General features: G+C 44.0%; 1 protein-coding gene across 17 annotated transcripts in view; it reads left to right on the top strand.

Moving 5' to 3' along the window:
- SWT1 (SWT1 RNA endoribonuclease homolog) overlaps positions 1–12,342 on the top strand; it is a 107,255-nt gene that overhangs the window by 70,245 nt on the left and 24,668 nt on the right. For all 17 annotated transcript variants that reach the window (XR_008305455.1, XR_008305456.1, XM_053242618.1 and 14 more), the window contains 2 exons: positions 1,165–1,304; positions 3,471–3,609. Coding sequence is in view for 15 of the 17 variants with exons in the window: in XM_053242618.1 (XP_053098593.1) it covers positions 1,165–1,304; positions 3,471–3,609 (279 nt within the window). In the remaining 2 variants the exon portion in view is untranslated. The remainder of the gene's footprint in view (positions 1–1,164; positions 1,305–3,470; positions 3,610–12,342) is intronic.

The raw sequence follows: 12,342 nt of genomic DNA, 5'->3' as shown, positions 1-12,342 counted from the left end.
GGCCTGCCCTTTGAGGGAGATGGCCTGTTAAGTTCCAAAACTGATGACACTGCGGGGGGGGGGGGGGAGGGAATCAAAATATATGGCAAAGACATTCACAACCTTGTCCACCTCACAATCCTTTTACACAAGGCTTTAAAAAATACACCAGACAAAAATCTTGCGGAACCAAAGTCTTGTGGAAGTCTCGTAAACTTTTGTTGCCTTTTTTTAAAAAGGCAAACATACAGGAAGACCTATCTCCAGGCAAAGACTCTCAGATTGACTGGTTGAACTGATCTTCCTTTGCCATAAGCAACAGAGAGTAAAACTTCCAACTACCATTAAAGCCCATTCCACCATGGCCATGGCAGCTTCCTCAGCACATATGTCTGGGATTGGTATGGCTGACATTTGCAAATTGGCCACCTGGCCCTCGAACAGACATCTCGTCATTGGTGGCCGAGGCTAACTTTGGGTGGGCAGTTCTAAGGAAGGTGCTTTAAGTAACATCCTTGCACCCTCCACGAGTTCAACAGTGATCATGTTTGGAATGATCCTGGATCACCTCAGAAATAAAAAGGTGATCTCTGGGTGATCCAGGATCATTCCCAGCACCCACCTGGCCTCCCCGCTACTTGGATGTTATTCCTCAAGTCCACTTACCTCAGTGTTTCCAGTAGAAGATTTCAACTTTTCAGTGATTGTTCAGGAACTGAACAAAAGGCTCTCTGCTGCCAAGAAATACTGAGTGTGCCTTGTGAAGGGCTGGGCTACAGAGTGCATTGAGGAGCTGTGAAAACCTTCTGTGAAGACTACTGCACAGGTGCATTACCCATGTTGTGAATGATCCTGGATCACCCAAAAATAACCTGTTACAGGTAAGCAACTTGTTTTTCCTTGTACCAGTGGAAGTATCCACCTGCCTTATGCTGCAAGGATCAAAAATGGGTAGAGCTCATTTCTTTCTTTCTTTCTTTCTTTCTTTTAGCTTTGCATCATGTTAGAGATCATATAAACATCTTCACAGAGAATGATAGGGGTGGAATAACCTTTGAAACAAAGAAATGCCAAAGTAATTTTAAACAAAGGCTGTTGATGGGACATAACTGTTCATCTTCTTCCCTGATTTGGCATAGCTTTAACTGAATAGAAAGTTTAATATCTATTGTGCTTGCTTAACAGATCCAGTGTCCAAGGAGGCTAAGAATTCTACTGATCCTCTTTCAAGCATTATGCTTGACATTGAAAAAAGCTTGGGAGAAATTTTATCTTTTGTACTGCAAAGAGAGATGCTGATTGCTTTTGGAGACCTGTGGACAGAGGTAGTTACCTTTTTAGTATACAAAAGAAGTAAATGCTTTTAAAGGAACTGGGCTATAACGTTTCATTGAATGCCCCCTATGCACATATCTGATAATGTAATAATTTGAGTCTAATTTCAAGTTTACCTATAGGCAACTGTTAAACTGTCTTTTACAAGTGGCCAGTATCAATTCTAGCCCATTTGAAGTTAGCAAGACAGAACAGCATAAATGACACTCCACAATACTACTTTTTGCATTATAAAAAACAAAGGAGTTGATTATTCATTGTGACCTGTATCCTAAGTAATCAGCCTGCACAGAAGGGAAAGGGTAACATAGGAAGCTGCCATATACTGAGTCAGACCATAGGTCCATCTCGCTCAGTATTGTCTACACAGACTGGCAGCGGCTTCTCCAAGGTTGCAGGCAGGCATCTCTCTCAGCCCTATCTTGGAGAAGCCAGGGAAGGAACTTGGAGCCTAGATGCTCTTCCCAGAGTGGCTCCATCCCCTAAGGGGAATATCTTACAGTGCTCACACTTCTAGTCTCCCTTTTGTATGCAACCAGGGTGGACCCTGCTTAACTTAAGGGGACAAGTCATGCTTGCTGCCACAAGACCAGATCTCTTCCCAATGCCAAAAGGTCCATAACATACACATTTTCATGCATTTGGTGGTGGGCTGTCCACCATAGTTAAGTTTCTAGTCCTAACTGCTACCTCTGCTAACTTAGCAAAGAGGCACCTTTTAAGGTAGTGGGTTTATTTTATTTAGCAGGAGATTAACTACTGTCCTTGCTCAATTGGGTGTAATGTCCCTCCCAGAAGCTATTGCTGGTGCTTCCTTGTGTGAGCCCCTGCTCATATTTCTTGTGATGTAAAGCACTTTGAGAACATTTTTTTTTTGGTTGAAAAGCAGTATATAAATGCCAGGCTGGAGGGACTTTATTGGGAAAATCTGCTGGGAGGTAGGTGCAGGTGTGTGAGTTAGAGATCAATGGGAGGAAAAGGGGGGCTGAGAGGCACAGGTCTCACTGGCTCCGAGGCAGTAGTTGTAGTCCCAGTGGTGGAAGAAACTTAACTACTGTTGTTCACTGTGAAGGCTTCTTTTTGCTGCTGAAATTGAGGACATCTCAGCCCACTATGCATACATCCGGCCTACTTCAGGGAAAGTCTTTTTTCTTCTTTTCTACCAAACTCTGATTTGTTTCTAGATCAGTGCATAGCATTGTATCTGTTTTCATGGTCTTGGATATTCAGAATTGGTCACTCTTTTCAGGCTTTTAAAGCTTTTGACCTAATTTGCATAGTCCTGCCTCTAGAGCGCGTGGGAATGTTCTCCCACTAGAGATGTCCTCAAATCCAGTGGCAAGAAGAAGCCATCACGGTGAGTAACCCATGCTCCTTTCTGTGGCTTACAGATCAAACAAATTGAGCAAAATAGCATAATTTAGTTTATTTTGAATAACTTTATTTTCATTTTGCTAACCATCCAGTGCCCTGCAAATTTCCTTGCATTTACCCATGCTTAGCAAAGCTTCAACTTTGTTGAATGGAAATCTTATATAGCCACCTTTTTGGTTCCTGTGGTTTCAGGCAACATAGACTATACACTCAAACATGAACTTGCAGCCTTAAATAAAACCTTTGACTCTCAGAAAACGGTATGTGCACCCAATACCACATTCAGTGCTTTTTCTGTGATCCTGTAGCATGGAGGTGCATGCATAGTCTCAGCTGTGTGGTACTTATATCTTCTGGCTGCAGTCTTGTATATCAGTAAGTTTCACATCACTACACAGTACCAGATCTCTGAAAACTTTGGACATTTTCTTGACCCCTTCAAGGATTCCAGATAACTGGTGATTATGAGATATTTCAAAGAGTCCAAGAGAGATAGAAGTGCTATCACTGGGTCCGTATAGTACCATTCGTTTTGGAGAAAGAGTAGTATGTACTTCTATACAGGAGTCTATATGATGGATCATTTCCAGCTAAGTTAACCAGAGACCAAATGGCTTGGCTTTGATACACCCTTCCCCCCGACCCCCAGAGATTGGGCAGTGGGAGAATCATTGATGTCTTCGCGAGAGATTTTGATACAGAATTCACATGTTTCAAGAAACGACACCCATCAAAATATCCTGATGAGATGTGACCCTTTCAACTCACCCCCCCACCTCTAGGTAGTGTATCGTAAGCCCCCATGGACATTAACAGATTTGCTGGTGTGTTACAAAAAACACTGGATGGCTGTTTTTGGGCAAATAATACCAAGAAGCTTTCTTTCAACCATTGAATACCTCTATAAAGAACTCTGTCCAGGTAGGGAAAAACTACTTTAAGTCTTGAAATGGCTGCGTTGTAAAGCTAAAAATCTGAGTTGTTTATATACCATATCTCTACTACACTTCTACAACTATCATGGCTTACCTGGAAAGAACTCTCCACATTGTGGTCTATAAAAACCTCTCTCTGGTGTTTCAGGTTGAGGGAGTGGCCAGAAGTGCTTTCTATCAGCTTTGGCTGATACTCCAGCTGTGTCTGTTGCTTGACATAAATGGACCTATGCTGATAACCTCCAGACTTGACTTCTGCTATGCGCTCTATGTGGGGCTGCCTTTGTACATAGTCTAGAAACTGTAATTGGTGCAAAATGACCTTAGTGATGTCACAGCTGGATTACTGTCTCTACGTGGTGTGGCCCTTGAAGAATATTTGGAAACTGCAGCTAGTGCAAAATGCGGCAGCTAGGATTTTATTTGGAGTTGCCTGTTGGGACCATATTGCACCCATTCTAAAAGAGCTTCATTGTCTACCAAATTATTTCCGGGTCCAATTCAAGGTGCTAGTTTTGACCTTTAGAACCCTCAACGGTTTAGACCCTGGATATCTAAATGACTGCCTTCTTCCAAGGTTTTCTGCCCGCCTGACAAGATTATGGGGTTGGGGGGGGGGCTCAACTCCCGATGATGAGGGAGGCTCAGCCGTCAAGCACATAGGACAGGGCCTTCTCAATCATTGCCACCAGGCTTTGGAATGCTCTCCCAGCTGGCATCTGTTCCTCAGGCTCCACAGCTTTTAGAAAACAAGAAAAATATATAACTTTTAACCCAGGCTTTTATATGAGAGAACTGTTTCCAGGTTGTCTGTATTACTTCTATATTAAAAGAATTACACTGGCTACCAATATGTTTCCGGGAAAAATACAAAGTGCTGATTATCTGTATTATTATTTCTTCTGGGTGTGCCTTCAAATGTGCATCCCGGTGCCCAGCTGATTGGCTGGGCAGCAGAGGCGCCTGATTGGCTAAGGTGCACCCAGGAGAATTGGCTGGCTGAGCGGCCGCTGAGGCAAGGCGGCGGGCCCAGTGCTGCAGCAGTAGTGGGCCAGGCTGCAGCAGTGGGAGAATTGGCTGGCCGGGCAGCCGCAGAGGCGAGACGAGGCAGCAGCAGTAGTGGGCCACATTGTGGCGGCGGGCCAGGCTGTGGCGGTGGGTCTGGCCCAGCTGCAGTGGCGGCACTCGGCCCAGCCAGAAACTGGGGCGGGGGGGGGAGAGGTAGCTGGCCCCAAAGAGCGCACAGATGCTCTGTGCAGGGGTCGGCTTGTAACCTATAAAGCCCTAAACAGTTTAGGCCCTGGGTATTTAAGAGAACGTTGTCTTCACAATGAGCCCCATCCACCCATTGAGATAATCTGGAGAGGTCCATCTGCAGTTGCCACCAGTTCGTCTGGTGGCTACTCAAGGTTGGGCCTTCTCTATTGCCACCCCAAGACTTTGGAATGTGCTCCCTGCTGAAATAAGAGCCTCCCCATCTCTGACAGCTTTAAAGAAATCAGAGAACTTCTTCTGACTTTTAAAGAAGTCAGAGAATGCATATATTCACCCAATCCTTTTAATTAGAATTGTGGTTTTAAATTGTAATGTTTTAATTTGTTTTATGTAGTAAACCATCCAGAGACATAAGTTTGGGGCGGCATACAAATACTAACAAAATAAATAAATAAAATAATGGGCTTTAACCTTCCCTAGCACTCCCCAAATACTAAAATCTCTTAGGGTTCCTTGGCGGAAGCCATAGATCTGTATCGTGATCTGTTGCATTCATAATGAATAGGGGTTCTGCACCTGCGCAGGGACCTCACGGGCAGATTGACTAGCTCCTCGCTACGCCTCCAGCTGCCCTAAACGTGCTCCCGTTATCTTTGGCAGTTGGGGCGTGTCTTGCTTAGTTTCTGTTATACCGCCTAAGCGTCTACACCTTGTGATACTTGCTCGGTGAAAAATATTGAGTAGAAAACAAATTTCATAAAATGGCAAGACTAAGGACTGAAAGGATAACAACAATTCTATACGATTAAAGGGACAAGAATATAAACGGAGCAAGCCCCGGACTTGTCCATTGGTAAGCGGATCAGAACAACCCCTGCTGACAAAGGACTGTTAGACGACTACTCTCTAAGCAAAACCCAAACAAACAAACAAACAAAAAGGGGGGGAAATGGCATCAAAACCAATAGTAAAAACAACTTTCAAGCGCCGCACAGAATGTCACACAAAGCTGCCGATGACAGATAGTCATGGTGCGTGCTTGCTTTGTTTGGGAGAGCAGCACAATCCGACATCGTGAAAAATATGTTGCTCGTTCTGGAAACAAATGCTGAAGAACCTAGCACTTAGACTATGGGCAGCCTTGTATGATGAGGCACTTCGGCCGCCAACGCCAAGACTAATGTGCCCTTCAATGTCAGTTCTGATCTGGTATGGCTTGTCATGTAGACATTCCTGATCTGAAACTGGAGGCAGCCTTCATTATTGCACTACTGGTATAGAGGGAAACCTACTGATGGTTTAACCACCATACATGTTCCAACTATGAAAATCTTACATACCTTGTACAGCAGTTTATGGTGTATGTTCATCACAGTTGTCTGTTGCCCTTTCTTCAAGGAGGTTGGGGGCAGCATGCATGTTGCTATCCCATTTTCTCTTCACAGCCCTTCAAGATATATTAGGCCAAATGACTTGACTGAGGCCAACTTGTGAGCATGACTGCTGAGTAAAGATTTGAACCGTGGTCCAAATCAAATGCATTATCCACCACTACATTACACTGGATCATAATATAAATAAACACAATGCATTGTCTTATTAATACAAGCCTCTGGGTCCTGTTAATACTTCAGTTTAATGGCCCCAATTTCTTGATTTGATAGCATATTTGGAAATGTATAATACAATTGCAGTTCCAGCTCCAGAGTTGGCCTTGTTACTAGGTACACTAGATGTTTGGGTACAGCATTCTTCTTGTAGCAACTGCTAGGAAAGGACTGTGCCCTTCCTTTCTTGGTGCGTGTTCTGCTGTTGCTCAAGAACCACATGGAGCATCGGTAGGACATGTGGTATAAATGGTATTGGGCAGCAAGGAATCATCATACAAGATATCCCGGTGGTTATAGGGCAAGTGGTAAGTGAGATGCTGGCGGTGAGTTGTGTGGCTCGATCAGTTTAAAATGGCTGAGATGAGGGACAGAGATCCCAGAGGGCTTCTGGGGTTGGGGGTTCAAAGTATCTGGCAGTTGCAGATGTGGAAAAGAGTGAAGGGAACAGATCACAAAATACATCATGTAGAATGGTAACAAGTCTCCTGCTAGATTCAAGGCCTCCAGGAGATATAGATCATTGGTGGATGGTGGCAAGATCTAGATCGTGATCTGTTGCATTCCTAAGGATGCTTAGGGCAATGACACAGTACGACAGCTTGCAAGATATGCTGTTCATTTTCTAAGCAAATACTTTAAAAATCGGGTGCTATGACTCCATGTGGCGCTTTACGCTTTACGAATCCTCCGACACCGAGGCCTCAACATCGGGGTCGGGATTGAGCTCAAAGTCAGAGTCAACATTGAGTACGCAGGGAACTGCAGGAATGCAGTCTAAAACCCCTGCAGGGGATACGGAACCCCTATTCAAGAGGCCGAAAGAGGTATTGAAGTCGACACATGGGTATAAGGACAAGAAGAGGAGCTGCACCTCAGATGAGGAAATGGGTTCTCCTAGAGGGAAAAAAAATTGCCAGAATCTAAGGACAGTACGCCTTCTCCGACTACCCTACAGGATTGGCAACCGCTCAATCAATGTCGATGGATGGACCCTCAAGGTCTATGTTGGGAACTTTGCATTCAGTGCCGACCACGATATCAATCATGAGCTCAACTGAAGCTGATCTTCATTTCACAGACATGATGTTGACGTCGGTACCGACTGCTCTTTCGGAACCGGCTACAACATCAGCTCCGCCCAAGAGAGTCCTACAGTTGTCCCCAGCTCAAATGCCAGTACAATCCCCGTTGACTCCCTTGCAGCTGCAGCCTATGGACAGAGTGGACTACACTGATGTTCAGGATGATGATGTCTCCTTGAATCTGAACACTGCCACTACTTTGCTAGCTATGCTAGATTCTTCAAACAGCATCCCATTGGGGTCAACTTTCCATGGTTTTTAAGTAGTGGTCTCGATATCAGGATGTCAAGGAGCTTTCAGTGTCTGTGCCTAAAATAGAGTAGAGAACTTGGCCTACAATGGGAAAGGCTTGTTCAGTGAGAGCACGGACTCCAATATGGAGTCATTAAAGAAATTTTTAAAAATACAGCTAAGACTTTAATGGCTACACCTTTGGCAACCTATACAGCATTGTATTATCGCCCATATGGGAAACAATGGACCAATTATAGACAGCAAGACTGGAAGGATTTCTGGCATCAGTACAGGCCTTACCAAAGACATAAGGGTTTCGGACAGCGGCCTGAGGGCCAGAACACTGGGTCTGCTAAGGACCAAAACAAGCAGACTCTTTGATCTGTTCCACCATCCACTGCAAACAAAACAACATCATCATCAACATCTGCCAAGGCACACAACACCTGCCTTGTAGTTGCCATCAATTCCATCAGATTGGCAAGCCATGCCTAAGCATGGCACCACATAATATCAGACCAGTGGGTGCTCAGAATTATCAAGATTGGTTACGCTATAGAGTTCAAGAGTATGCCTCCATTCTTGGGCATGAAATACACAAAAGCAACCCTGATATTGCTAGACGAAGTGCAGGTGCTATCGGAGAAGGAGGCGATTGTCCTGGTGTGGTGGACGGAGAGGATGACCAGTTTTGACTCCCGTTACTTTCAAATCCCAAAGAGGGATGGGGGAATTTGTGCAATCATGGACCTTGGAGGTTTCAATTGGTTTGTGTGAGCACACAAGTTCAGAATGGCAATGTTGCAAGGAATACTTCCTCTCCTGTGCAAGGAGGAGTGGGTGGCAACATTAGACTTGAAGGATGCATATTTCCATATAGGAATTCAGAAGAATCAACGCAAGTACCTGATGCAGAAGAAGAGGAAGTTGATGAATTTCATGCTCAAGTTCAATCTGAAATTGACAGAAAATGCAAGCAAGATGTGCTGCTGGTGGTTGGAGACTGGAATGCCAAAGTTGGAAATGGTAAAGAGGAAAACTTTACCTTTAAACTTTATGAGGACAGAATGGCCTAGGAAACAGAAATGAAGCAGGAGAACGACTTATTAGTTTTTGCCAAGCCAGTGATCTCTTCATTGCTAACACATTCTTCATGTAACCAAAGCGTCGCCTATATACATGGACTTCACCAGATGGAATACACAGAAATCAAATTGATTAGATTATTGGTACAAGGAGGTGGAAGAGCTCAGTTATAACAGTAAAGACATAGCCAGGGGCCAGTTGTGGAACAGATCATGAACTGCTCACATGCAAGTTCCACGTCAAGCTAAAGCAGAAAAACAAAGCTGTCCAGCTTCCATGGTATGATCTTGAGAATGTACCAACAATTTTCAAGGAGAACACCAGGAACCGCTTTGAAATTCTGAGCCTCATTGATAGGGAACCAGAGGAACTGTGGAATGAAATCAAAGAAATTGTTAAGGACGAATGTAAAAAGAGACTGCCAAAGACCAAGAAACAGAAGAAAGCAAAATGGATGTCAGAACAGACGGTGGAAATTGCCGAGAAAAGGAGAGAAGCCAAAGTCATGAAAGATAAAGACCCTAGGAAGGAACTTAATAGGGAATTTCAGAAAGCTGTTAGATACATGGAGCAGTATTACAATGACATCTGTAAAGACCTTGAGGATGGAAATAGACATGGAAAAACAAGGCAAGTTTTCCAAAAGATCTCTGAAGGAGGTTCTAACCTCAAATTGGTATGTTAAGGGATGCCAAAGGACAGATAATAACTGATTCAGAGAAGATCAAACAGAGATGGAAGGAGTATACTGAAAATCTGTGCAGCAGGGAAGTCAACATCCAAGATACGCTAGAAGATATCCCCTACTTGCAAAAACCACTAGTACGGGAAGATGAAATTAGATCAGCACTCCAGCCATTACCAAGTCAGAAGGCTACAGGAATTGATAGAAGAACTACAGAAATATGGCAAGCAACAGAAGAAGAATCAGTCAAGGCTCTAACCAAACTGTGCCAGCAAATTTGGAGAATGACACAGTGGTCAATTGATTGGAAGAGGTCAGTCTACATAACCATACTAAAGAAAGGAGACTTAACAGATTGCACAAACCAGTATGTTTGCACAATATCCTTAATTTCACATGCTAGCAAAATAATGCTCGGGATCATCCAATGCAGATTAGAACCCTACGTGGAAAGGGAAATGCTGGATGTTCAAGCTGGTTTCAGAAAAGGCTGAGGAACAAGAGACATCATTGCCGATGCACGCTGGATAGAGAAAGCCAAAGAATACCAAAAGAAGTCAATATGTGCTTTATTGTCTACAGAATAGCCTTCAATTGCTTCAACCATGTCAAGTTGTGCAATGTCCTTAGGAAAATAGGTGTCCCAGAACATCTCATTGTTCTCATGAGAAACCTGTACACAGGACAGGAAGCCACAGTCCAGACAGAACATGGTGAAACAGACTATTTCCAGATTGTCAAAGGAGTAAGACAAGGCTGTATAATTTCTCCGTATTTTTTCATTTATATGCTGAACATATACTGAGAGAAGCTGGATTGGAAGAAAATGAGCGTGGTTTTAAAGTTGGAGGAAGAAACATCAATAGCCTGCGCTACGCTGATGACACCACTCTGATAGCTCAGAATGTGGACAATCTGCAAGCTCTAGTAATGAAAGTCAAGGAGCACAGTGAAAGAATGGGACTACAACTAAATGTAAAGAAGACTAAACTAATGACAGTGGGTACAGCAACCAGCCTCAGAATTGATAATGAAGACATTGAAGTGGTGGATCGCTTCTGCCTTTTAGAATCAACCATCAACAGTAGAGGATCCAACTGTCAAGAAATACGCTGCAGACTAGCACTTGGTAGGGTTGCAATGAAGGCCTTGGAAAAGATATTGTCTATACCTACAAAGATTAGAATCGGTGTGTGGTGTGTCTATACCTACAAAGATTAGAATCATTCAGACAATGTTTTTCCCTGTGACACTCCATGGATGCGAAAGCTGGGCTTTGAAGAAGCAAGATAGAAAATGTATTGACACTTTTGAACATTGGTGCTGAAGAAGACTTTTGAGGATACCATGGACAGCCAGGAAAACAAACAAATGGATCATAGCACAAATCAATCCAGAATTTTCACTCAAAGCACAAATGACCAGGCTCAAACTATCATACTTTGGACACATTATGCCCAGCTCCCTTGGGAAGTCCATAATGCTGGGAAAAGTTGACAGAAAGAGAAGAAGAGGACAACCAGCAGCAAGGTGGATGAACTTGATTATGACAGCAGTGAATGCACCATTGAGAGACTTAAAGGCCAAGTTGAAGACAAATCATCCTGGAGAGTATCTTTGTGGTCACTAAGAGCTGACACCGACTTGACAGCACGTAATCAATCAATCAAACATCTGCAGTTTATAGTGGGAGATGCGGTGTACTAATATATGTTACCCTTTTGGGTTGTCAACAGCTCCACGTGTGTTCACAAAAGTCATGGCTGTAGTGGTGGCACGCTTACGGACAGAAGATATTGTGGTCTTCCTATATTTGAATGACTGGCTTCTGGTGAGCGGCAACAAAGAAAAGTTACGTTTGCAGATCCACTTTGTATTGTGGCTACTGCAGGATCTGGGCATCATTGTCAACTGGAAGAAGTCAAGCCTGGAACCATGAAAGCACATAAATTACATCGGGGCAATCCTAGATGTTCAGTTAAAGAGGGCATACCTACCAATAGAATGTTATCAGCAAATCAAGGACCTGATACAGCTATTCACCGCGGTTCCAATGCAGCCTGCGAACAAGATACATTTGATGGGATTAATGGCGTCCTGTGATTCGACTGTGCACTACATGCGACTGTGAATGTGGTCACTACAAATGTGGTACCTCAAGCACTTCCTCTCCAATGTGGACTCTCAACAGAAGTTGCTGTCGCTACTGCAGGGGGGTACTATGATCTCTGCTGTGGGGGACTGTGGAGGCCAATTGGCTGGGTGGGTGGCGTCCCTTTTCAGACCCTGATCTCCACACAATGGGTAACGACAGATGTGTCCTTAATAGCATTAGATGCAGGGTCAATGGACCAGGCAGCAGCGATGTCAACACATAAATTTCTTAAGAGTTAATGGCTGTGTTCATGGCACTGAAGGCATTCAAACCTCTGCTACACAAAAAGGTGGTGTAGTTCCAGCTCGACAACACCACAGCCATAGCTTATCTCAACTGGCTGGGGGGACAGTTTCCCGCTCTCTTTGTACCTTGATTCTACAGATATGGGATTGGTGCATTTGTCACAGTGTGTAGCCAGGGTGGCCAGAACCTCAGGGGTATACTCGTGAGTCAAATGGGCCATAACCCAAAATTTGGCTTTAAAAAAGCCAAATCTGGCAACAGAGGTGTGTACCCTCTGGCCATATTTCCACCTCCAGCCACTTATCAACCATGTACTGGGACAGATCATGCAACATGAGACAACCGGCATCTTGGTGATGCTGTGGTGGCCTCGCCAGCCATGGTTTGCACCACTTCTCAAACTCAC

This window comes from Hemicordylus capensis, chromosome 4 (genome assembly GCF_027244095.1).
Source record: "Hemicordylus capensis ecotype Gifberg chromosome 4, rHemCap1.1.pri, whole genome shotgun sequence".
Classification (NCBI taxonomy): domain Eukaryota; kingdom Metazoa; phylum Chordata; class Lepidosauria; order Squamata; family Cordylidae; genus Hemicordylus; species Hemicordylus capensis.
This window is presented reverse-complemented; position numbering and strand designations above follow the sequence as displayed.